Below are 27155 nucleotides of genomic sequence, written 5' to 3' on the forward strand. Positions count from 1 at the left end.
TCAGCTGGGATTGTTGCTGTTCACAGCCTCCGAACTGCTACTGCTACAGTTACCTACTGTCAGGCCTATAGCCATGTCAGTGCAGCCCATCTGCTGTCCCGCAGCCCTACTGTCATGCAGACATGCTGCCAACCACCAATCGCAGCCCTGCTGCTCCAATTTCTGATGCAGACAATCCTCCAAACAGGTCCAGACTGCTGCACAGCACCCGGCTCCAGATAACCCTACATACCCATGTCTCCTACCCCTCATTCTCCTCATATGGGGGCTCAAACGTGGGTCAATGACATTTCTAACACCCCCTCTCAATGACTCAAGTGTGGGCCAATATTCTAGGCAATGGCTATGCAACTCTGATTTGTCGCACAAAATCACCGTTACATCCTCTTGAAGGCGTCCATATCCTCCAAAATCCACCTGAGCCACAATGTCTCTCAAGGCTGCAATTCAAGCAACCTTGTACTCCGCTCAGTTGAAAATGGGCGCTATTTCTTGCTAAGCCATAAAATGGCACCTGATGCAAGCATGAAACGAAAGCCTGAAGTCAAGCATCTGGTGTCCCACTCACTTGCCCAATCTGAGTCCCAAAATCCTCCAGCTCCACACCTGTGCTGTAAGTGATCCGATATGTGCAAGTACCTCGAAGCACCTCAGCACCCATAATTCTGCCTCCCACTGATTATCACTTGGTTTCAAAGAAAATTGGCAAAGTACACCAATGGCAAAAGAAACATATGGTCAAGTGTTAGTTAGAAAAAGTAAGCTACCTACTAACCGTCAATACCTCTAGCATCTACCAACTGAGATGTATTTAGCTTCAGCCTGACGTCTATCGGCATAACTACCTCCTTGCAGTCCTCCATCTGGAACCACTTCAGAATCTCACAGCACTACTTCTCCTGGAAGATGAAGAACGAAGTAGTGGAGAAGTTCCAGATCTGTCATCTCGAACTCCATCATCAAGAGTTCCTTCACAAGCAATTGATCACTTATAAGAATCAGATCGTCAGCTTACAAAATTACAATTAACCTCCTGTTCCCCTTCAAAAAGAGGTACAAGTTTGCATCTGATGGACTTCGACATAATCCGATTGTACTAAGCTCTTGGGGACTGCTTCAGCCTGTATAAAGCTTTCTTTAGTCTACACATCTATGTACCTATACCTAGAACATGAAATCCCTCCGACTGATCCACGTAAACTCCTTCCTCTAGGTACGAACCTTCACTTTCCAGAAAGAGTAGTTGGTTCAGTCCAACTTTCCAAACTCACCGAAATTCGGAAAGAGAGCTGGATCCCATGGCAGGGTATAGATGACTTGAAGTCTTTTGTCTTGATCTGCACTAAATGCAAGCCACACAAGCACGCCTGAATATGAGAGCTCTTCCTCCTTGGCAAGGACTCCATCCTTCAGTTTGGAGAAGGTTCCCAGTCTTCGATGTCCTGGGCTTCAAGTCACAAACAAGGCTATCCCTGGATGATAACCTTCAGCTCTGATACCATGTTAGAAAAGTAGAAGGAGGTTGCTTGCTTGAGGCCAACACTCCTACACAGTGGAAGATTCACCCCGAGATCAGAAGATACTTATGTGGAACACAACTCAAACACATGTGCTTACTTAAATGCAAAGAGGGCAACTCAGATTTGAAAGAAAAGTCGGATGTACGGCCAAGAAAGAAAAAATATATAGGTAAATATCAAGTACAAAATCTTGCCAACATATGTACCAATGCTGCTAAAAACAATCCCTGAGAAAGGAACCAAAATAGGCTCTATTTGCTGCACCTTCTGAAGGAAACTCCTCTTCTACCACATGTCTCTATCTAGGCTTCAGTAGCTTCTCAAGGCTGAGCACTGCAGCCAAGATAAGCGCTCATGTGTACTGCACACAAAGCTCCCTTTGATGTACCCCTTGTGTTCTCCTATAGGTGTAGGCCTGCACCTAGATCTACTACAAACGTCAAGGACTTGTGCTTCTACTAAGTACTATTGCTGTAGACCCCTAGGTACACTGTTGCACTCCTGCTCTCCAGCAGGATGCTAGCATGTAGGCTAGAGTGTCCAGGGGTTCTCAGATCTTCAACCTTTGAATGATTGGAATGCCTCCAAGGGAGGCCTATATATAGGTCCTGATCTGGCCGTCCCAGACTAGCCCAACTCCTAAGTCACTTGGGACATTTAGTCCTAAGTTGTTTGGGCCATATATTGGCCACTATTGTACTTCACCATTATCCATTTGCAAGTGCACTCCATAGCTTTCAACTAGTTGTCTCCTCTCTTGCATTCCATCTTCCTTTCATTGATACCTACATCCATCAATGCTATAAGAGCCCAAGTTCCTCTCAATGAAACAAACACTATCGGTGAACACGAGAACCGACTTGAATGTGGCATGAAGCAGGGGTGGGAGTGTCTTTTGGTTTATGGTTCAACCATTCGTCCAATTTCAAGAGCTAGCAATATAGCCCTCACCTGCCACTGCTCTGTACTGCTTCCTACTCACAGGACACCGTTTGTACAGCCAAGAGCTCCTACTACAGTTCACCTGCATGCCTCTCCAGGCCCCCTGTAGCTGGCGTACTTTTCTGTTAGAATGTCACTGTCCCCACCTGTGATCCCCCGATTTGAGGGGACAAGGGGGCAGAAGACAATAAGGGGATGGAGGCTGTTGTACCTGCCTGTTTGGAGGCAGATCTGTGCTAGCTCTGAGGCAGCACCCTTCGTGGAATATTGTGCCAGCACCATGGGCCCATGCGGGGGCATATACAGCATCACTTGTACCAGCCAGTAGCTGCCCAAAGGCCCAGCATATGGGGCCTTATATAGGCCAAGAGGCTGGACCAGAAAACTGACCAGGGGTCAGTGCAGCATGAAGACACCGACTGACCAAGTTGGCCAGTCTGTGGGCTTGCTGCCCACCTATATAAACCCCCCTTCCCCCACTTCATACTCCATCACCTACACTGACAATCCTTGCACCAAAGCGTGCTAGGAGAGGAGAGTGCTCAGCCTTTTGGTGGCAGCAATACTTGCTGTTTTCTCTGCTTATCTCTGAGCTTTTGTCAGCCCACATCTTGTGGAAGAATATATCTGAGTTTTGGTCTCTATCTCTCCAATTCTCTTTCATTTGTGGATGATTTCAGTCGCATGACCTGGATATTCTACTTGGCCAAGAAGTCTCAAGCTTATGAGAAATTCAAAGACTGCAAGGCCCATGTAGAGAAGGAGAGTGAGGAGGTAATCAAAGCCTTCCGCAAAGACAAAGGGGGGGAGTTCACTTCTACCAAGTTCAATGGATTTCATAAGAAGCACAGGATCAAGAGACAACTCACTACAGCTCGCACATCCAGTGGATAGATGTTTTCTTTCAAAAAAACAGGCTTTAGAGGAGTCCATCAGAGGCAAATCTTTATCTCATCTCAGAGGGGGATTTGCGGCTGGTATCAATCATGTATGTGGATGGCCTCATCATTACAAGAGATCATACGAAAAAGATTGCTCAAGTCAAGAGACTTCTCATGGACAAGTTCGAGATGACGGACATGGGAGTACTTCATTACTTTCTTGGGATTGAAGTGAAGCACGGAAAGAGCTGTATCTTTATCTAACACGAGAAATATTGCAAGGAGCTACTCAAACGCTTTTAGATGGAAGATTGCAAAGCAGCAATGACTCCCATGGAAACTAGTCTAAAGCTGAGTATACATGATCCATCTCAGCCGGTTCATTCATCACTATATCGACGCATGGTGGGTAGTTTGCTTTACCTCACCAATACCAGACAGGATAACTTTTCTCAGTTGGATTGCTCTGTCAATTCTCCGCCACACCCAAGAAGGCCCATTGGGACGCAAGTATGAGGGTGCTGAGGTACTTGAAAGGTACTTGCACCTATGGCATCACTTACACAAGAGGCATTAAATTGGGACGTTTCTACGATAGTGATTGGGCAGGTGATGGTGACACCCAGAGATCGACTTCTAGGTACTGTTTCATACCTTCATCCGGAGCCATGTCATGGCCGAGTAAGAGTACAAGGCTCCTTGTTCAGTGGCATGCGAAACATTGTGGCTCAAGTGGATCTTGGAGGACATGAACGTGGCCCAAGAAGATGCAAAGGTGATCATGTGCGACATCCAGAGTTGCATAGCAATCGCCAACAACCTCGTGTTTCACACATGGATGAAGCACATCGAGGTCCCATACGACTTTGTTCGAGAACTCATTGACGAAGGTGTCATAGAGTCGATGTACTGCCCGACCGACGACAACATCTCGGATGTTTTCATGAAGGCGCTTCCCAGGGAGCAGATGGAACACCTCATTCAACGCATGGGGATCGGCCCACAATTGTGTTGAGAGGGGGTGTTAGGATGTCACTGTCCCCACCTATGAGCCCCCGATTTGAGGGGACAAGGGGGTAGAAGACAATAGGGGGATGGAGGCTGTTGTACCTGGCTGTTTGGAGGCAGATCTGTGCTACATCAGAGGCAGCACCCTGCGTGGAATATTGTGCCAGCACCATGGGCCCATGCAGGGGCATATACAGCATCACTTGCACCAGCCAGCAGCTGCCCAAAGGACCAGCATATGGGGCCTTATATAGGCCAAGAGGCTGGACCAGAAAACCGAATAGGGGTCGGCCATTTTGGCCCCTTTAGGTGTCAGTGCAGCATGAAGAGACCGATTGGCCAAGTCGGCCAGCCTGTGGGCTTGCTGCCCACCTATATAAACCCCCCTTCCCCCACTTCATTCTCCATCACCACACTGAGAAACCTTGCACCAGGCAAGCATGCTAGGAGAGGAGAGTGCTCAGCCTTTTGGTGGCAGCGACACTTGCTGTTTTCTCTGGTCATCTCTGAGCTTTTGTCAGCCATCATCTTGTGGAAGAATATATCTGAGTTTTGGTCTCTATCTCTTTTGAGGAAGGTTTTGTGTATGAGTGTGATCACCTATATAGTCTACTGAGTGTTCTATGAGCTGCAATTGGAGTGAGAGGTCTGAGAAAGAAAGAAAGAAAGAAAGTTTATTAAAGTCTTTGGAAGACCGATGGGTCTATGAGACTGTGAAAAACCTGATACAAACGAGCTGTGGTAGTGGAGCTACTAAACGAGCATCCACACCAATGCAAAATGCAAAAAGTGCAGAATGGCAATACTAAGTCCTAAGTACAACATAGTCATGTCGAAGGTCGACTATATATCAATATCAGATCATCATCGCAGCAGCAACAGGACATCAAGATGGATGAGGCAATGGAGGCATGAAGTCGGCAATAGAGTGCTATCGGCCACTCAAAGGTGCAGTCCTAGCACGTCTCCTAGTCATAGCTCTGCACCTAACCAGGGGTATTGTGACCCCCGTCGGTCGGGCTCCGACTCTAAATAAGGAGGGAATGCCCCCAAGTGTGATCTATGAGTCAACCCTTTGTCTGAGTTGTCGGGTCACAGGGGCGAACCAAGGAGTCAAAAAGCAACCCCTTGGTACGTGAATGCGAGTGGAAGCACTGCCTCTCTACTCTGGCCAATGAAGCATACCCTCTGCTCAAGCGTGCCTGCATCGCAGGTCTCAAAGTGAAGATGGGTCCGGAAAAGATAACCCCAAGATAAGTGTATGATGAAACTATCTCAACAGGTGACCCATCAAATGTGAATTGCTCCTGGCGCATGATGGCTCGAGATGTATTAAAGATCATGACCTTGGTTTTACCCAGGTTGACCTTCAAATCATGAGACTCACAAAAGGACTGTAGTGCGTCAAAGGGTCTTTGGAGCCCCTCTGCTAAGGAAGACAAGAGAGCCATGTCATCTGCATAGAGCAATATCCGGATCAGCATGCTCGCAAGAGAGCAACCTATCCCCCCCGTGTCTGCATCACTGTCTCAAGCTTGTCAATGTAGAGGCCAAACAAGGTAGGCGATAAAGTGCACCCTTGTTTGACCCCAATAGTGCTCATGATCTTGTCTGTCCACCCGGATCCTGCCTGAAACTCTCTCGTAAAGTGCCATGACAGCCCAAATGATCTCCTCATCATAATCCAAGTCGTGTAGGTGCCGTATGAGGCAGGCTCTTGAAACCGTGTCAAATGCCTTGCGGAATCCACAAAGCAACAATAAACCCTCTGCTTCTGTGCCCTCGCCTCCTCAATGATACATCTGAGCGTGAAAATGTGGTCCATGGTTCCATGATCATGTCGGAATCCGGTCTGTCCTACTGCTCTAAGTCCTGGACACTCTGCAAATCTGCTAAACTCGGAATCAAGTACTGATGCATAAACCTCGGACATGATATGTCCAATCATAATGGTCCTGTAGTTCTCCGTGCTCATGGGATCCCTTGCCTTGTGGATGGGTGAGATAGTGTTAATGGTCTAGGTGCATAGAAACCCCAAACAAGCAGCTTCATTAAAAAGCTTTGCTAAGATCGGGGCTAGGAGGTTAATCCCATATGCAATGAACTCAGTGCATAGCCCCTCATGATTCTTCGCTCGGCCATTATGAAGTTTCATTACGGCATCCTTTACCCCTCCTCTAGTGAAGAGGGTGCAGGATGTGGGGCGGGCATGTGTGAGAGGCTAGCGACTAGCTGATTTGGGATGTTATAAAGTGTGAGTGCATAATCAAACCAGATCTGAGTATCAGTGAGTGGTGAGGGGGACCGCCCTTCTAGAAATCTTTGCCAAAAGTCCTAAGAGTTGTTACTAAACAAAATGTTTAGTAGCTCCTCGTTTCGACGAACGAAGTCTAGTTTCTTCCTCTATAGCGCCCTTCTAGAAATCTTTGCCAGAAGTCCTAAGAGTTGTTACTAAACAAAATGTTTAGTAGCTCCTCGTTTCGACGAACGAAGTCTAGTTTCTTCCTCTATAGCAGTCTACGGTACTCGCGTAGCGTATCTAGTGCGCTCGAAACATTGTTTTTGGTTTCAAATTTGAGCTGACAGCGTAAAGCCTTACACTCATCATCGTACTAGCTATTACAGGGTACGATCCAAGGGGGTGGTGGGCTGGTGGAGCGGGTGGTGTGGGGGAAAGCGTGAAGGGTAGCCTCGTGTAGTGAGCAGGTCCTCTAAAAGGGGTATGAAGTCAATATAAGCGAGAAGAATGTACAAACGGCCAAAGTAAGTAGATGAGTGATCACAGTCAAAGCGTATATCGTGGTAGGCGGAGTAAGAACTTCCACTAGAAGGTAATAGTGGCAAATCTTCCTCCAGAATACCAGGTATGACACCCTCCATCCCCCTATTGTCTTCTGCCAACTTGTCCCCTCAAATCGGGGGTTCACGGGTGGGGACAGTGACATTCTAACACCCCCTCTCAATTACATAACTCTGGGCCGATCCCCATGCGTCGAATGAGGTGTTCCATCTCTTTCCTAGGAAGTGCCCTCATGAAGACATCCGAGATGTTGCCCTGTACTAAGTCTATGTTGATGAAAGGGCAACAGTGATTGTTTCTTACTCAGCCATGACACATCTCCTGATGAGAATATTAAACAATACCCAGTAGTTGATCTCCGGGTGTCACCATCACCTACCCAATCACTATCATAGAAACCTCCCAACTCAATGCCTTCCGTGTAAGTGATACCATAGGTGCAAGTACCTTTTAAATACCTCAGCACCCTAATGCCTGCATCCCAATGAGCCTTCTTGGGTGTGGCAGAGAACTGGCAGAACAATCCAACTGAGAAAGAAACGGTTTCCCACATGCAATCTGAAAGACTTTGGTCATTCTTGAGTTTCTACTTGGCTGCGTACACTTCGGCCATGGAGGATCGCATGACGTAGGGGATGTGGATCAGTATTCGGCGTCCGTTCTATGTTTGGACCACTCCCCCAACCCGCGGAGGATACTGTTGATCCGTAAGTTGACTGCGCTCTAGGGAGAAATATCTGGTCTAGTATTAGGGAGGCAAAGCAAACTACCCACCATGGGATGATATAGTGATGAATCAACCGACTGAGATGAATCATGTACACTCAGCTTCAAACCAGCTTCCGTGGGAGTCATTGCCGCTTCACTTCAATCCCAAGAAAGTAATGAAGTATTCCCAAGTCCGTCATCTCAAACTCCTCCATGAGAAGTCTCTTGACCTAGGCAATCTTCTTTGCATGATCTCCTGTAATGATGAGGTCATCCATTTACAAGATTAATACCAGCCGCAACTCCCCCTCTGAGACGAGATAAAGATTTGCCTCTGATGGACTCCGCTGAAGCCTGATTCTTCAAAAGAAAACATCTATTCGCTGGTACGATGCTCTGGGGGCCTGTTTCAGCCCATATAAGGCCTTCTTCAGCTTGCATACTTTTGATGTGGATCCTGGAATCTGAAATCCTGGTAACTGTACCACACATACCTCCTCCTCCAGAGTTCTATTCAAAAATGCAGACTTGACGTCCATCTGAAATATAGGCCAACTGTGATGAGCAGCCAAGGCAATAACTGTACATATCGTCGCCATCCTGCTGTGGGGGCGAAGGTCTCATCGAAGTCAAGTCCTTCTGACTGTGCATAGCTTTTCACCACCAATCTAGCTTTGTACTTGTCCAAGCTCCCATCAGACTTGAACTTAAGCTTGTACACCCATTTAGTACCAATTACCTTCTACTTGGACGGCTTGTCTACCAAATCCCAGGTGTCATTTTTCAAATTGGCGTCCATCTCTGCTTGCATGGAATCCTACCATTCTGGAATATCCTCGCTTCCTCAAAGGATCTGAGCTCAACTCAAGCTGAGCCACCATAGCATAGTTCACGGAGGGAGTCTTCATGTTGCGTTGAGACCGCCGCGCTCCGAAACTGCTCTCGGGAATGTCCGTGACCCATAAGTCTACTAAAGTCTTCAAATACCATTGAGGTAGCTTCTTCTCTAACAAAGGTGCCTTTGTTGGAGATGCCTTTGGAGCCGGAGCTGGAACGTCATGCTCCTCCTCCTCCTCCTCAGGTTCTTCGGTCGTCTCCACCTCTTTGATGGTGACCTTGGGTGGGAGTAATGTCCAAAGTTCCTAAACTTCTTCTGCAGCCTGGGGATCTGACTCCTCAAAGATCACCTACCTGCTAATAAGGATCTGTTTCTTCACCAAGTCGTAAAGGCGATAGGCCTTGGATTCCTCGCTGTATCCCACAAAGATACATCTTCGGCTATGGGAATCAAGCTTCGTTCACTCATCTTTATGCACATGAACAAATGCATTAGAACCGAAAATCCATAAATGAGATATGGTTGGTTTCTTACCATAGTAAGCTTTATATGGAGTCTTTATCATCAACAACCTTGGTCTTGGTCTTGTTGAGGATGTAAACGGCAGTGTTCACGGCTTCACCCCAGTAAGCTTTTGAAAGATTTCTCCCTCGCAACATGGTCAAACTTGTCTCAGTGATAGTCCTGTGCTTTCTCTCAGCAACTCTATTCTGATGAGATGTACGAGTTGTAGTGAGTTGCCGCTTGATCCTGTGCTTCTTGCAAAATCCATTGAACTCGGTAGAAGTGAACTCCCCCCCTCTGTCTGTGCGGGAGGCCTCCCTGCTCTCGGGCCTTCCATTCTTAATTTGTTGACATCGGGCCGCAAATGTCGGCATGAACTAACTCCAGAGGCTTCTTGGCCCGTGATGAGGCCTCCTGTGGAAACTTGTCCCCGTGTTGCTTGCCCTCTAAGCAAGCCCTACAAACACGATCATTGCCTGCAATCGGTGGAAGTCCATCCACCATCTTAGACTTTTGCATCTCGGCGAGAGTGCTCTCCACTCCTAGCACGCTGCCTGGATGCAAGGCCTTCAGTGTAGGTTTGATGAAGAGTGAGGGGGAGTGGGGGGGCTTTATACAGGAGAGCCAAGAGCCCTCAAAGTGGCCGGCCAGGGGGTCGTCGGTTCCCTTCTCCATAAGCCGACTGTAGGGCCCCCCTAACCGACCTGATCTGGTCGGTTATATGGGGCTGCAGATGGCCGACCAGACCTGACTGGTCTGGCCTATAAATAGGCCCCTTTGTGGGCCATGTGGGCTGCTGCTGCCAGGCCCAAACACTACCCTGCATGCCTCTCCAGGCCCCCCTGTTGCTGGCATGCTTTTCCACACGTGGTTGTTGCTTCCTATCGCCTCAGATCTGATGCAGATCTTCCTCCAGAAAGCCAGGTATGACACCCTCCATCCCCCTATTGTCTCCTGCCCCTTGTCCTCTCGAATCGGGGGCTCACGGGTGAAGACAGTGACATTCTAACAAGCTTCTGATGGAACAAAGCAAAAAGTTCGGTGCAAACGGGGACGTTTTCTGTGTTTCAAGACGGGGGTCTATCAGAGGGACGTGAATTTCTAAGCTTTAGGAATTTACGGTGACTACCCTAGCCTCCAACTGATTAAAACAGTTCACAGGACAGCTCAGTGCAATTAATTCCATAGGCCAAGGCAAGGGACTGAAGATTAGAGAGGGATTAAAATCCCTTTAGCTAAAAAATAGCTCCAAGAGCCACGTTTGGCAAGCTAGCCTGTGGGACAAGGCAAAAAGTCGAAATTTGCTTTGAGGCTTGTTTCTGGACCATAGAAGAAGAGGGAGAGGAAAGCCACAGGCTGGGAAAGTGCTCTAGGGCTATTCTATCACATTGCCTTGCTGATTTTCAACCACAAGGGCCGTCTGTGGGCTGTTGGTGGCCTGGTTTTTGTGCCAGGAGCCTCCAGATCAGTTAGTTTTTTCTGCGTTCCTGCTGTTCATCTAGAGGCCCAAATCTGATATGCAGTTCTTCCAAGAGCCTTCCAGGCGCCTATCAAAATCACACTTTTCCGGGCAGTTTGGAGCTTCCAGGCAACTCGATTTGCTTCCAGGCGGGAGGATTTGACGAGTAGCACTTGCCAAAGGCTTTCCAAGGCGTCCAAACCTGATTTTGTTGTTCAAGATCCACTACAAGGTCACCAGACATGCTGCACCAAATTGGTACCGGATCCATTTCGCCTACCAGTTGGACTGCCACGTTTTTACCTCTTCCAAGGCTGCTCCTGCTGATTTCGCCTACGAAAGTGATTAGACAGATTTGCCTTTTTACTTGTTGCTGTTTCAAAGGTTTCCAAAGCCTTCAGATCAACTCATTGCTTCCCAAAAGCTCTCCTACTGCCTCAGAATCTTCAGATCCTAATGCCTTGTTGCAGATATCCTTTCAGTGTGCCACGAACAGCTAGGGTTGGTTACTTTGCTGGCCTTTGTCTTGCCAGAACTCCCGTGAAGGGTATCAGAGCTGCCAGGACAGACTTGGCTGATTTCTCTTCGATCCAAATCTGCATACGCGTGGAGATGGGGAAGGGGAACGGTGACAAGGCGAAAACACAAAAGCAACTTAGTCTGGAGGACTTCAACAAACGCAGCAACCGGAGCGGTTTGACAATGGACAGCACCGCGGCCCAGAAGAAAGGGGCCCACCCAAAGCCCATGCCTCACCACATCCTTACCACCACTATTTCACCACCATCATCCGCCTCATCATTTACGCCACCTCTCTCCCACCCCTCTCCTGCATCATCGTCACAGGTCTCCTCTCCAGTAGCCTCACCACTGGCCCCACTAGCCATGGCTCCACAGTACTTTCCCCTTGTATCACCTCCACCTCTCAATCAGCCATCCTTCATCACCTCGTCCGGCCTCGCTACCTCAGTACAACCTCAGCAGCCCACCTTCATTCCAACCCCTCTCGAGATCCAGTTCCCACCTGGACCAGGACCTCTTAGCCCCCGCCAGATGCTTGGGACTCCCTATTGGCTGAGATATACAGCATCCGGGCCCCCGTCAGGCAGAGTAGGCCCGATACACCCAAGAGCAGGCCCGATACACCCAGGAGCAGGCCCAATACACCCAGGAGCAGGCCCGCATTATACAAGAGCAAGGCACCCTTATCTAGGGACTCAGACACGACATCACACAGCTTCGAGAGGAGCTCGAGACCCTCAGAGCAGCGCCTGGAGGGACCCCAGTCACAGAGATGGAGGCACAGATAGCCACGATACAGTCGGCTATAGCAGAGAAGACTAAATGGGTGGACGTGGCGAAACAGGAGCCCGCAGAGGCAACCGTTTCAGCCGCCATACAGGAGCAGCAGCAGAGGGCTTCGAAGGCCCTCAACATCCGGGTACGAGGGATCACGCGAGACAGCACCAGCACCACTACGACGCCCATGGAGGAGGCAATCACCTTTGTGACCACCACCATGGGAGTCCCCAACCATGGCATAGAGGGAGCATGGCATGTTGGGAGAGATCCCAACCGAGAGCAGCCCCTAGTCATTCGCTTCAGAGATTCACATGCTCAACTAGCGACACTCCGACGCCAAGCCTCTCTACGAGAGCATCCCACCCTGTCCATGGATGAGGATTTGACACCACTACAGATTGAGGAGCGACGAGTTCTTCTGCAGCAGCGGGATGTTGCCCGCAAGGAGGGTCTTATACAGGACGAGACATAGTCTTCTACACAGAGACACACCAGAGCCCAGAGCTTCCACTACCGATAGTCAGTGGCTACACATGGGAGTCAGCCCTCAGGGATGAGATGAGGGATACAGGAGGAGTCCGAGGATCAGGCGGGGTCGTAGTATTGTACAGGTCTTCCCTCGTTGGCATCTCCATTGAGAGGAAGGACGCACACTCCCGATTCATGTAGATCCGGATCCGACGCAGAGACACCCGTGACCTTTTCATAGCAATATGCTACTTCTCACCAAACACATCCCACTTTGCCAGAGTGGCACCAGAGGAGGGTGAGACATCGCCATATGCACCCTTACATCAGGATATCCCAGACCTTTCAGCCCGTTGGGAAGTTCTCCTCATTGGGGACTTCAACGCCAAGACAAGCACGCGCCAAGCACCACTCCTGGACTTCCGAGATGACTCTATCATGCTACCAAATATGGACCTAGACGAAGCAGGTATGACCAGGACCTCATCGGACCGACACAGGCCTATTACACCATATGGACACGCGCTCCTTGATCTGGGCAGAATGCATGATCTCATCATCTACACGGGCTTGACCTAGGGCCCTCCTCAGGTGGTTTTACTTGCTTTCCACACGGAGGGGGCACTAGTGTAGTAGATTACATCATGGGATCCCCTACCTTCACTTCATGTATCACCGGCTTTACCGTAGACTACATCATGGGATCCCCTACCTTCACTTCATGTATCCCACTTTGCCAGAGTGGCACCAGAGGAGGGTGAGACATCGCCATATGCACCCTTACATCAAGATATCCCAGACCTTTCAGCCCGTTGGGAAGTTCTCCTCATTGGGGACTTCAACGCCAAGACAAGCACGCGCCAGGCACCACTCCTGGACTTCCAAGATGACTCTATCATGCTACCAAACATGAACCTAGACGAAGCAGGTATGACCAGGACCTCATCGGACCGACACAGGCCTATTACACCATATGGACACGCGCTCCTTGATCTGGGCAGAATGCATGATCTCATCATCTACACGGGCTTGACCTATGGCCCTCCTCAGGTGGTTTTACTTGCTTCCCACACGGAGGGGGCACTAGTGTAGTAGATTACATCATGGGATCCCCTACCTTCACTTCATGTATCACCGACTTTACCGTAGCACCACTCCCTCCAGAAGCTAATCACACATACCTATTCTTCACTATCGCCAACCCACACTTAGCCACACCACACACACACCACATAGGAAGCATGACACCTACCACAACATACACTTTGATCACAGCCTCTCACCGGCCTACTCTGGACGCCTAAACAGACTCCTAACCTACATCCATCACATACCACTCATAGAGGACCATGCTGCCCTGATTAGTCGCACACTCCACGAGGCTGCCCTCCAAATCTTTCCCTACACCACACGGTCCACTAGACCACCACCTCTTGGTTCTGTACCCTGCAACAATTGGTACGATGCAAAGTGCAAGGCTTATCGCCGACAGCTCCGATTTGAAACCAGAGATGTCACCTCCTGAACACACCAGACACAGTACGCAAGTACCGACGTCTTGTACGTCGGAAGAAGCAAGCATTTCTTCGTCGTAATGAGGAGCTGCTGCACATCTTGTACAGCAGCAACTCTAAGGATTTTTTGTGGAGATTCCTTGAGCGTAGGTCCCCATCACCCCTCACGGACACGAGAGTCTAGCACACGTATGCACACCATCTTTATGATGTCCCACACCAGCCCACTCCAGATCTCACACACACCTTGCCCCACCACTTGCACGTTCTTCACCAGAGGGGGAGCCAAGGACGCAACATTGAAACTGCACAATGGCCGAGCGAAGGATCACAAGGAGCTATGCACTGAGTTTATCGCATATGGGATCGACACCTTAGCCCCGATCCTAGCAAAGCTATTCAATGACGTTGTTTGCCTTGGCTTCCCCTGCACCTGGACACTCAACACCATCACCCCCATCCACAAGGCAGGGGATCCCATGGACCCGAGTAACTACAGAACGATCATGATTGGACATGTGATGTCCAAGATCTATGCAGCTGTATTGGATGCATCGGTCAGCCTGTTCGCAGAGATGAGAGGGCTCAGAGCAAAGGGTAAGGCCAGTTTCAGGCGAGACCATGGGACTATGGATCACATACTCACACTCAGGAGTGTCATTGAGGAGGCCAGATCACGGAAGGAGAGGGTATATTGTTGCTTTGTGGATTTCCACAAAGCCTTTGACACAGTACCTCGAGCTCGTCTCATCACACGCCTACAAACACTGGGATTTGATCAGGAGATCATCTGGGCAGTCATGGCACTGTATGAGAGAGTCTCAGGCCGAGTTCGGACAGGCGCAGGTTGGACAGATGAGATCTTGAGTACCATAGGGGTCAAACAGGGTTGTCCCTTATCACTGACCCTGTTTGGCCTCTACATTGATGAGCTTGAGACTTTCATGGGGGCGTTCAGAGGGACCAGTTGCTCACTTGCCGGGATCATCATCAGGATTCTTCTTTATGCAGATGACATGGCACTCTTGTCGTCCACACCCGAGGGGCTCCAGCGACACCTAGATGCACTGCAGGCTTTTTGTTTATCCCATGATTTGGAGGTCAACCTTGGCAAGACCAAGGTCATGATCTTTAACACCTCTCCAGCAAACATGCAACGGAAGCAGGTTACTTTTACTTTCGGTGGGTCAACAATTGAGATCGTATCCTCATACACTTACTTGGGGGTCATCTTCTCCAGCCCGATCTTCACGATGAGACCAGCGATGTAGGCCAAACTGAGCAGGGGATATGCCTCACTGGCTCGGCTAGAGAGACAATGCTTTCACTCCCACTTCCAGGACCCTCGGACCAAGGCTCTTCTCTTCGACTCCTTGGTCCGACCAGCCGGTATGTATGGCAACCCTTGTTGGAGGCCTGACATGTCAGAGATAGAGTGGACACGGGTGGAGCGCCTGCAGATCCTCATGCTCTCACGGATGATCCGGGGGAAACCGTTTGTACCACATCAAATCATTCAGGCCGAGTTTGGTGCTTCTCCACTCAAGCTAGATGCAGCCTTTCAGACCATCACATATCTACACCGGGTTAGATCATATGGGGACTGCACATCAAGGAGACAGAGGTTGCCATGGTTGGCTCTCGATTCCTCCATGAGGTTGGCAGCAGAGGGAGACGAGCGATGCTGGTATGCACGGACTCACAGATGGTTTGTGAGACTAGGGTTCCACATCGATAGGATACCTCCTTTTCAGTACAGTTTAGATGCCCCTCCGGTACTCCCACCCACCATCCCGATTGGGCCACACACCAACCAGGTCATTCGAGAGGATCTCTTGCAGCTACACACCTTTAGGACCTGGTTGGAGCCAAGGGAGCTTCCAATGAAGCTGAGTTTCTACAGAGATTACTGTCTTCGTATTTCGGAGGAGGGATTCATCACACCACCGAAATACACTGAGCTTCATATGCCTCACTCACTACAGATCTCCATCGCACAGTTTCGGGTATCATCACACCGCCTCCGCATAGAGAGCGGCAGAGCAGAGGGGATTCCTAGGGAGCATCGCTTATGCATATTGTGTGACTGTCAGGAGGTTGAGTCGGAGGAGCATTTTATTTTCAGATGCCCAGTGTACTACGAGATCCGAGGTCACTACCACTGCCTCTTCAGAGACAGGCTCCTTTCCAGATTCCTCGCCTACCCAGATCAAAGATGCCTCACGGCCTTCATTCACAAGGGGGTCCGACATAGAGAGTACTTACTCAGGCGACGAGGCTTGGCCACATCATCAGACACCTCTCAGAGCAGGACCACAGAGTTCTTCCCATCGAGTGACATTGATCGTCCAGTATCTAGCCGCAGACGTGATAGAGACCCCGACCCGATGACCGCAGCACGACACACGAGACATCGAGGGGGGACACAGATCACTCTGGGGGACCTCCCGTCATTGTTTAGACCCGGGATACGTCCCATGGGAGTCACAGTGGCTCTAATCTTGTGGGCACACCTTGACGGGCGCTAGCGTCCCATCCTTTTCTTTTCTTTTCATTGTTACATCCAAATGTATTTGATTATGTATGATCAGACTTAGGGTTCATCATGGTTGATGATGCTCGTTTCAGTAGCTCCACCCTTACTGTGATTTGTATCAGGTTTTCTTTCAGTCTCATAGACCCATTGGTCTTCCGAAGACTCTAATAAAATTTCTTTCTTTCTTTTCTCTTGCCAGGGCTCCCTTGAAGGGTATCACAGCTGCCAAGTTACAACGATCGGCCAGAATCGGAAGAAAGGCTGCCATGGAATATTGCACTCGACTAAGATGCCTTTTTGAGATTGAAACTGATGCATAGAAGGATGGAAGTGCCTATGAATGGATTATTCAGTTGGCTGATTTCGGGCTGATGCACAGTAGTGCTTTATTTGGATGCCTTCTGAATAAATGATGAAGAAATACCGAAAGGGACCCTAAGCTTAGGGTCAATATAGTGTCTGGTGCAAGACGAGGGCAATCTAGCTCGAGTGTTGTGTTCGAAACTATTTTAGTTTGCTTTGGGAATTTCTAAATGGCTGAAAATTAAGTATTTGCTGGTTATTATCGGTTCACTTCCCTTTGGAGTTTCCAAAGGCCGGTTTCACCTTCAATCATCTTGTCACCTTGCTCATGCAGAAGGAGCATAGCCGTCAAAACCGGGCTGCTTCCATTAATGCAACTCAGGCATTTACCACGGGTCACAAAGACATCGGAATAGGGGTAAGAATTTCAGCGAGCCCACACCTTCTTCTAGCACCTCATCTTCTTCTAACCTAGCTGATGGGAAGAAGAAAAAACCGCAACTATTGCAGTTTTCCCAGACGTGACATCTGTGAGTGTTGAAAGTGCATTGCCCACCATGAGCATAGCCATGAGGCAGCAAATATGACTCATGATGAGTGGGCATTTGTTGTCACTTGCCACTACAATCCGTCAAAGCATGATCCAGCTTTATCAGTTTCAGATTCTATGTCCAACTGATATTTTAATAGGTATGCTTCCAAGCATAACGCATCATGCAGAAAATTATTTCAGTCCTTGGAAGATGCACTTAAGAGGGGCATTGTCACATGTGCCAACAATGCATCTTATCTCGTGAGAGGGATTGGTCAAAGTGCTAGTCACTTCAGTTTCGGGAGATACAGTTACTCTCTTGGAAGTGTATATGTTACAAGTATTACAGAGAACCTAATTTCTATCTATGGCTTTAGAGTGTTATTTTTACGGTTATCGTTGTGCCGTGTATGACTACTAGCATGATAAGTGCATAGTAAGTAATGGCACACTTTCCAGAGGGCTATACCATGTTGATGCATATGAAAAAGGGGCTGTTTTGCAGAAGCAAATGCAGCACCTGAATTTGCAGTCTCAGACACCCATGTATGGCATGAGAGATTGGGACATCTCAATTATGGTAGTTTGGTAAAAATTCATTCTAAGGACATGGTTGTGGACCTCCCACAAATGCATGCACTTACCAAACATGTCCGTGAGGGCTGCTTGTTGGGGAAAATGCATCGGTTCTCATTTCCAAAAGATGGGGTTGTTGGTGCATCCGGGAAATTCCATGTACCTAGTGGTTCATGCTGACCGATGCAGACAGCATCACTTGTGGGGTACTCATACTTTGACACCTTTGTGGATTATTTTACCAAACACACTTGGGTTTATCCATTGAAATCCAGGGCCAATGTCTTTGCTTGTTTCAAGCATTTCCTTGCAATGGCTGAAAATGAGAGTGGAAACAAACTCACGACCCTCTCCACTAACAAGAGAGGTGAATATTTGTCACGTGAATTTTTTGCTTTTTTAGCAGCCCGGGGCGTAATACATCAGTGCACAGTGCCATACACTCTGCAGCAGAATGGAGTTGCCAAGCGCAAAAATCGAACTCTGATGGAAATGGCCAAATGCATGCTTGAGGGGAAGTCTTTGCCCAACAAGTTTTGGTTGCATGCAATTATGTGTGCCTATTGGAAAGTAGAGGATAGAATCACTCACTCCACACACTCCCGATCGCACCTCATACAACACTCAAAGAGAGATAGAGAGACAGAGACAAAACTCACATACATTCTTCCACAACAGTGGGCTGACAAAAGCTCAAGAGGTGAGCAACAAACATGCTGATACTCCTCTCCCTGCACGCTTGCCCAGGTGCTGGCTGTAAGTGCCGGTGATGAGAAGTGTGCGGAGTGGGGTTTTATAGGTGGGCAGCAAGCCCCTTGAGCTCGCCGACTTTCCAGTCAGTTCTAGTCTGCTGCACCGACTCCCAGAAGGGCAAAAATGGCCGACTTCTGGTTGGTTTCTAGGCCAGCCCTTTGGCCTATATAAGGCCCCATACGTTGGGCCTTTTTTTGCTGCTGCTGGCTGGTACACATGTGCTGCAGATGCCCCGCATGGGCCTGTGGTGCTGGCACACGGTTCCACACAGGGTGCTGCCCTCAGACAGCAAGGTACACTCAGCCCCCATCCCCCTATAGTCTCCTACCCCGTTGTCCCCTCAAATCGGGGGCTCACAGGTGGGGAACTTACATTTCTAACACCCCCTCTCAATCACTGTGGGCCGATCCCCATGCATCGAATGAGGTGTTCCAGCTGCTCCCTGGGAAGCGCCTTCGTGAAGACATCCAAGATGCTGTCGTCAGTCGAGCAGTACATCAACTCTATGACACCTTCGTCAATGAGTTCACGAACAAAGTGGTAGTGGACCTCGATGTGCTTTGTCCCTGCGTGAAACACGGGGTTGTTGGCAATCACTATGTAATCACCGTCACATCTTCTTAGGCCACATTCTTGTCCTCCAAGATCCACCTGAGCCACAATATTTCACATGCCATTGTACAAGCAGCCATGTCCTCTATCTCTATAGATCAAAAGGGAACAGTAGGTTGTTTCTTACTCAGCCATGATACAGCTCCTCATGAGAGTAAGAAACAATATCGAGAAGTCCGATCTCTGGGTGTCACTATCACCTACCCAATCACTATCGCAGAAACCTCCCAACTCAATGCATGTCATGTAAGTGATGCCATAGGTATAGGTACCTTTCAAGTACCTCAGCGCCCTCATACCTGCATCCCAATCGTCCCCGAATCTCGTAGTAGGCTAGGGCAAACACAAAGAAAATACTCCTCTATCTCAACCGCCCCCAGCGTACATAGCGTGCAGACCCGCTGCTCTCTAGGTATACCCACTACTCTCCCTGCCTCGATCCTCAGCTGATGGGATGAAACATGCATTTGACCAATGGCAATCCTCAGTGCATGAGACTCCTCTATCCTCGAGATACTAGACTCTGATAATGAATCCCTCCTCTGATACTCTCAGGAAGTGGTCACGATAAAACTGGGTCTTGGTGGGGAGCTCTTGGTCCCCCCCCAAGTCCAAGATGTGTGAAGCTGGAGGAGGTCTAACCATATGATACAGTTGATCTCATCTCACGGGATCGACTCAGGAGGTGCATCCATGCTATACTGAAAGGGGGGAATCCTATCCATCTGGATACCGTGCCTGGCAAGCCATGTAGATATGTGTGCATACCATGTGTCTACTGCCCCGCTCTCTGCGAGTCATTCGGATGACTCTAGGGCCAACCTCGAAAGTCTCTAATGGGTAAGTCCCAGACTCTGTGGATGAAAGTCACTATCTGAAAGATGGCATCAACCTGGAGAGGTGTCATGGCGAACTCTGCCTATACTATCTCATGCGGAACTGAGGGCATACATCGGATCATCCTGGATCCCATCGTCACCTGTAGCCGCTCAAAGCTCCTCCAATCTGTCCTCGGAAGATCGCACCCCCAGAAAGGTGCTGCATACATGACAACCCTTCATCAGTGGATCCTGGAAGTGCACCTCGAAACACTGCCACTCTAGTCTAGCCAAGGCACTACGCCCTCGTGCGAGCCGTGCCTAGGCTGCATGTTTCATCATGAAGATGGGTCCTGTGAAAACTCCCAAATATGTGTGTGACTGCACTATCTCCACTGGCTCACCACGATAGGTGAAAGAGATAGAGACAAAACTCACATATATTATTCCACAACAGTGGGCTGACAAAAGCTCAAGAGGTGAGCAACAACCAGCAAAGAGATGTTGATACTCCTCTCCCTGCACGCTTGCCCGGGTGCTGGCTGTCAGTGCTGGTGATGAGAAGTGTGGGGGGGAGGGGGATTATATAGGTGGGCAGCAAGCCCCGTGAACTGGCCGACTTTCCAGTCAGTTCCAGTCTGCTGCACCGACTCCCAGAAGGGCAAAAATGGCCAACTTCTGGTCAGTTTCTAGGTCAGCCCTTTGGCCTATATAAGGCCCCATATGTTGGGCATTTTTTTGGCTGCTGCTGGCTGGTACACGTGCTGCAGATGCCCCTGCATGGGCCCATGGTGCGGGCGCACTGTTTCAGGCAGGGTGCTGCCCTCAGACAGCAAGGTACACTCAGCCCTCATCCCCCGATAGTCTCCTGCCCCCTTGTCCCCTCAAATCAAGGGCTCATAGGTGGAGCAGTGACATTTCTAACAGTGCCAACTATGTGCTCAATAGAGCATCCAACGAGCATTGAAGACCATTACTCCTTATGAAACATGGATAGGACGGAAGCCTATGATTTCACACGTTCAATATTATTTGGTAGTTTGGCCTATGCACATGTTCCCTCTCAGTTGAGGCAGAAACTAGAAGACAAGGCCAACTTGACATTAAGACAATCAAAAGGTTTTGGGTAAACTTTTTAGCAGGCGGCCCACGACCAGAAAATTTCGTCAATAAAATGGAGCTTTCCTTCCCGGTGATTTGATTGAGAAAATCTATATCAGCCAACCTCCTGGTTTTGAGGTTGAAGTTTCTAAAAATAAGGTACACAGGCTGAAAAAGGCCCTTTATGGCTAGAAGCAGGCATCCAGGCATGGTATGCCAAAATATATTCACATTTGTTATGCCTTGGATTTCAGAAGAGACCCACAAAGGCCACTCTGGATGTCCAGAAGAGCGGATCAGATTTGCTGATTTTAATTGTTTATGCCGAGGCATGCTTATTACTAGGCCAAATACAATGCAAATTGCAGCTTTCAAAACTTATTTGCAGAAATCATTTGCCATGTCAGATATGGGCCAGTTGCATTACTATCTTGGCATCCAGCTTGCTAGTTTCGGGGGGGCATAATGATGAGTCAGTCCAGTATTAGCTCTGACACTGCTTCCAGTTCGAGGATTGAAAGCCAATCTCTACACCATTGGAGCTTGTCTTTCGTTTCTCCTCCAAGAATGGGAGTGACCCATTTGATGCTACTCTTTACTAGCAAGCTGTTGACTGCCTTATCTATTTATGTCACACTAGGCCTAATCTACAATATGCAATGTCTCAATTAAGGACGTTCATGCACAAGCCCAGTACACAGCATTGGCAGGCAGTGAAATGTGTCTTCCAATACTTGAAAGGCACACAGCATTTGGCACTGTTTTATGATGATTGATAAGTCTTCACTGGTTATGTTTTACGAATACTGACTGGGATGGATGTTACGACATGAGGGCATCTCATAGTGGCAAATGTTTCATGCTTGGCTCTTCATGCATTTCTTCACTTAGCAAGAAGCAGCCTACATCTGCTAATTCTAGTTGTGAAACTGAGTAGAGGGCAGCCTTCACCGCTACTGTAGAGTGTGTTTGGCTCTGCAAAATTACTTGCAGCTCTTGATGTCAACCAAGCAGCTTCTACCATGATCTACACTGACAACCAAAGTGCTTTGGCCATTGCATGTAATCATGTCTTTCATGCGTGTACCAAGCATAGTGAGGCACACTATCACTATGTTCGAGAGCAACCGTCAGATGGAGACATATAGTTGTCCTATGTTCCCATGAAGGATAACTTGGCAGATCTCTTCATAAAATCTATATCACTACCCAAGTTTGAAGCTTTTCAGCAAGCTTTATACGTGGTACCTTTTGTCACGTGATTCTGCTTTCCCTATACTATCATTAGTTGTTTTATCCATCATTGATTTTGCTTTCCCTGTACTATCATTAGTTGCTATATCCATCACAAATAAACATGTGCAACCATGATTTAGATTCCAAGGATACCTAAGATGTATCTAGGATACTTCAACCACTTTAGCCCTGGTATGGCCTTGTAGGCTAGTTAGGAACAGTAAGTCCTAGCTAGGCTACTCAGGACATTGAGCCCTAATTTGCTTGGGCCATATATTTTACTTTCCCATTATTCACATTGCAAGTACACTCCATTGCTTTCAGCTTCTTGTCTCCTCTCTTGCCTTCCAGCTTCCTTCCAATGTTCCCCGCATCCAACAATAAGAGATGATAAAGATTGGAGAGGAAAGAGGAGACGCAAGTAAACATGAAACTCAAAGGACAAAGAAGGCGAGAGTAGAGAAGCAAGACAAAAAGATATAGATTCCACAATAAACCACCAACTGCTGAAATACAAAGAGGGTTGCCTTTTACAGGCAAATCCTCTAGTTGACTACCCTTCAGTACCACACCATGTAATTGTATCCTTCAACTCCCTCTGAATGGTATGGCCCGAGTGTTGGAGGTATAGGGTCAATGCCGTACTTGTAAGCCCCCAAATGAGGACAGCTTAGGGACAAGACACCTACATAAGAATGTGGGTAGATGGATCAGTAAGGGGAAGGGATAAAGCTGCAATGTGGCAGCAAGATGCTGCCACATGGACAGCAGATCAGCCTCCTTGTTCATGTTATTTTGACCCTGGTCAGCATGAAGGGCTGATTGTCAGCCCACACTTAGCGCAGGCTGTGGGCCTGGAACAGTCCCAGCCATTTGCCCTTGTATGAGGCTATCGGGCTGGTGCTGCTAGCAGAACACCAGCAGATAGTGGGGAGGCTGGGACCATTTATAGGCCTGGCCCCAGGTCGCCAGTAAAAACTGAGAAGCAATGACTCCATGAAACAAGTTATGAATCTGTCAGGCAATCTGAAGGTTTTTAATCAGATGTCAACAACAAAACAATCTTAGTTGAGCGGTAAATAATTGAATCAAAAGGTGTGCTAACCAGCCTGTAGCCATTGCTAGTTTCTGGCAGTGCACAGACAACACATCTTCCTTATCTTCGGCTAGAATTTCCAACATTGAGTCCAATACTGGCATGTGTCCTCCTCCTTTCATAACTTTATTTAACCTGCTCAACTTAGAATATATCCATTCAGTTTGTGGGTGACTATAACCTCCCACAATGAACTCCTGCACATGGTTGTCAATCTCAATCCAAGCCTTCCCGGGCCTCTTCAAAGCACCCACAACTTTTTTTCTCTCTTGCAATGTGCTGGCATTGTTCCATAGGTGAGCATCAGAATAAATGTTTGCTGCAAGCACATACCCAGACGCATCCTTTGGATTCAGTTCAATAAGTTGATCAAAGCATCTTCTTCCTAGCTCTACATTACCATAAGTCCTGCAGCCACTTAGCAAAGACCTCAACCCAACAGTGTCAGGTGGAGTGGGCATAGATTGAAGTAAATCCTCAGCTTCATTTAAGCATCCTGCACGCCCAAGAAGGTCAATCATCCCATTATAGTGTTCAATATCTGGTGCAAGATCATGGTCGTCCAACAAATTTTCAAAATACAAATGGCCTTCATCCAGTCGTCCAGCATGACTATGAGCCATGAGAACACTAGTAAATATTAATACATCTGGCTTCAAACCTTGTACTTCCATGTCCCTGAGGCATTGCCTGGTTATAGCGTCATAGCCATGGTGGGCATATCCTGCAATCATTGCACCCCATGAAACCACATCTGGATTTGGCAATGCATTAAATACTCTGTGGGCCTCAGTTAGGCTCCCACATTTTGCATACATGTCAATGAGGATGTTTCCAATCTGTATGTCAGATTCGATATCATCCTTGATGATGTGCTCATGTATCAGCCTCCCTTGCTTTATGGCCCCTGTGCTGCCACAGGCTTTCAAAATAAACAAAAGTATAATTTTGCTTGGTTTTATGCCCTGGCACTGCATTATCTTAAAAAGTTCAAGAGCAGGAAGAGCATAATCATGTTGGACATAACCTGTAATAATCACGCCCCATGAAACAACATCCTTGTCTGACAATCCATCGAATGTTTTGTGGGCTTCCTCTAGGCTCCCACATTTAGCATACATATCAACGAGAGTATTCCCAAGAACTGCATCCCCTTGAAGACCACTTGTAAGGATCTGCTCATGTATTAACTTCCCCTTCCCTATGGCTTTTATAATGCCACATGCTCTCAAGATGCACGAAAACACAACTTCATCTGGTCTTATACTGTCTTGCTGCATGTTCTCAAAGAGTTCAAGAGCAGTAAAGCAATGGCCATGCCGTACATATGCTGCGATCATTGCACCCCATGTCACCACATTTTGATGAGGCAATCCATCAAAAACTCTGCGTGCCTCCTCTAAGCTACCACACCTAGCATACATGTCAAGAAGAGAACTCCCAATAACCATATCTGACTCATGTCCCCATTTACTAATCTGTCCATGAATCAGTCTGCCATGCCGTGCAACTCCTATGCTACCACATGCTTTTAAAATGTACAAAAACAAGACTTTGCCTGGTCTTATGCCCTCCAGTTGCATTTTCTCAAAGAGTACAAGTGCAGTTGCACTAATACCATGCTGAATATAACCTGCAACCATCACCTGCCATGAGACCTCATTTCGTGGTAATATTAAATTAAAAACGTTTTGGGCCTCACCCAGGCTTCCACATGTAGCATACACGTTTACTAGAGTATTTCCAATGCATACATCCGTTTCAAATCCTCTACTAACGATATGGTTATGTATCAGCCTGCATTGTTTTACATCTTTTTTGCTCTTGCATGCTTTTGAGATGCACAAAAATGTAACTTTGTCCGGCTTTATGCCTTGCTGCTGCATATTGTGGTACAAGTCAAAAGCCTTCTGACTTTCTTCAAGATTGGCGTGTGCAGAAAGTATAGCGTTCCAAGTAAATACAGTTGGTTTTGAAATCTTAAAGAACACGTGTTTTGCATCCAGCAAACTCCCACACATTGAAAATAGACGGATAAGATGGTCCCCCAAAACTGCCACCGAATCCAGTCCACTGCTGACCGTCAGGGAGTATACTCTCCTCACAGCTGCCAGATCTTTCTTCTTGGTGCATGCTTGCAGAAGACAATAGATAGCGTTCCGAGATACTGGAGCCTTTCCCTGAGTCACTAGATCGACAGCCTTGACTGCCTCATCCGGCTGTTCTTCTAGATAGAGTCTGCTCGAATCTTGGAAAATTTTACATTTCCTCCTGCCAAAAGTTTTCAGGGAATTTCAGGAATGCAACGACGCTATCAGAGCCAATATGTATCAGCAAAGGCCTAGGAGGCTTTCAACCACAATTAGTTAGATGCAAGGCAAACTCAAGCAGACCTCTTTCACAATTCATTGAAGCTGTTAATCACACAATACCTCACAGAACCCATGATCAAATCTCCACCATTCCGATAAACTACGGTGTCGTGTCCTCACATTGACCTTATTATGAACGCTGTCTCAATGAGGACGATCGAAAAGCCATTACTGTGGAATTTGACAGCGGGTTCCAGAGAGTCAAGTAAGGCTATTGGCTCATAGATTTTCCTGCCAAGGTAAGGCGAGTCAAGGTGAGCCTGATTCTGAGAGGACATGTCACAAGTTGTGTAGTTACGTCCTGTTGCAATAGAAGTGTTCCTTTTATAATGCAAAAGTGATTGAATCTTTCATTGATATATCTGTTTTGCTCACGTACTTCATGTACCTATCTTCATATAGTTAGATTTTTGTGTTGACATCTAATTCCACTCACCCCGCATTCAGCAGAGAACCTTGCACAACCACCTACAGATTGCAAGAGAGGACATCTTGCCTCTTGAGCACACGCACACTCACATCAAGCTCGATCACTGGGTAACTTGTTGGTCAACTCAGTAGAGAATGGACAAGGTGGGGATCCCACTATGGCCCTGCCTTTTGGAGTGTCATTTTTTTTTTTCGCAAAAAGTAGTGCTAGTTATATTGCTTGAAAACTAGAGTACAAGAAGGCCTAAAGGCCAGCGGGCTGTAATCACAAAACGGATACAGCCCGGGGTAACAAAAATAATTACAAGCCTCTCAGGGCATAATCATCTGAGTGTGGACAAACAGCCACGGTGGGGGCGAGTAATGCCACTGAAGATTCCGAGCAGAGTGCTGGAAGAAAAGCTCTTGATGGTCCCAATCGCGAAGGAAGTGCCGTCTCTTCTCTTTCCCTGCCCGGGAGTCCCCCTGACTCTGATCCCACTGACCCTTGAGCGTGTGAATGATCGTGCTCCAGATGTCCGCTAGGGTCTGGGTAGCAGAAGAAGCCTGATCTCCTAGGGTCTACGCGCATCTGGAAGTCCAGATATGCCAGCCTACAATACACCCAATGATCTCCCAAACTGGGTGCCGAGTCATCGCTCCTACATCTGTCTCTGTCAGATGCCAAGGAAAGCTTTGCATGTATGCCCAAGTGGCCTGCGTGATGAAGAAAACTGGATCCTTGGAGTGTCATTATAAGTCCAAGTGTAAGTAGCTCGATAAATATTTCGAATAACTTGTGAAAGGAAACGATACGTATAAATTGGAAGGAAAGGTAAAGAGAAAAAGCAAGTGAAGGTGAAGGAAT

At 47.9% G+C, this 27155-nt stretch overlaps 1 protein-coding gene across 1 annotated transcript; it reads right to left on the bottom strand.

Moving 5' to 3' along the window:
* On the bottom strand, positions 1 to 26189 carry LOC147883649 (pentatricopeptide repeat-containing protein At3g16610-like). The gene is made up of 7 exons (XM_087399550.1): positions 25940 to 26189; positions 23517 to 25778; positions 1485 to 1545; positions 1272 to 1337; positions 776 to 863; positions 376 to 440; positions 1 to 162 (listed from the first exon to the last, which is right to left on the bottom strand). The coding sequence occupies exons 1-7, from the start codon at positions 25951 to 25953 to the stop codon at positions 1 to 3; spliced, it is 2718 nt and encodes a 905-aa protein (XP_087255676.1). The 5' UTR covers positions 25954 to 26189.
* Positions 26190 to 27155: the final 966 nt, after the last annotated feature.

This window comes from Dipteris shenzhenensis, chromosome 28 (genome assembly GCF_047967505.1).
Source record: "Dipteris shenzhenensis isolate YYH24624 ecotype China chromosome 28, Dip_SZ_1.0, whole genome shotgun sequence".
In the NCBI taxonomy this organism is placed as follows: domain Eukaryota; kingdom Viridiplantae; phylum Streptophyta; class Polypodiopsida; order Gleicheniales; family Dipteridaceae; genus Dipteris; species Dipteris shenzhenensis.

Coding starts and splice junctions, on each gene's coding strand:
- LOC147883649 (XM_087399550.1), bottom strand. Junction 1,338..1,484: donor ACATGGTATCAGAGCTGAAG/GTTATCATCCAG, acceptor CATTTAGTGCAG/ATCAAGACAAAAGACTTCAA. Junction 441..775: donor AGATGCTAGAGGTATTGACG/GTTAGTAGGTAG, acceptor CTTGAATTGCAG/CCTTGAGAGACATTGTGGCT.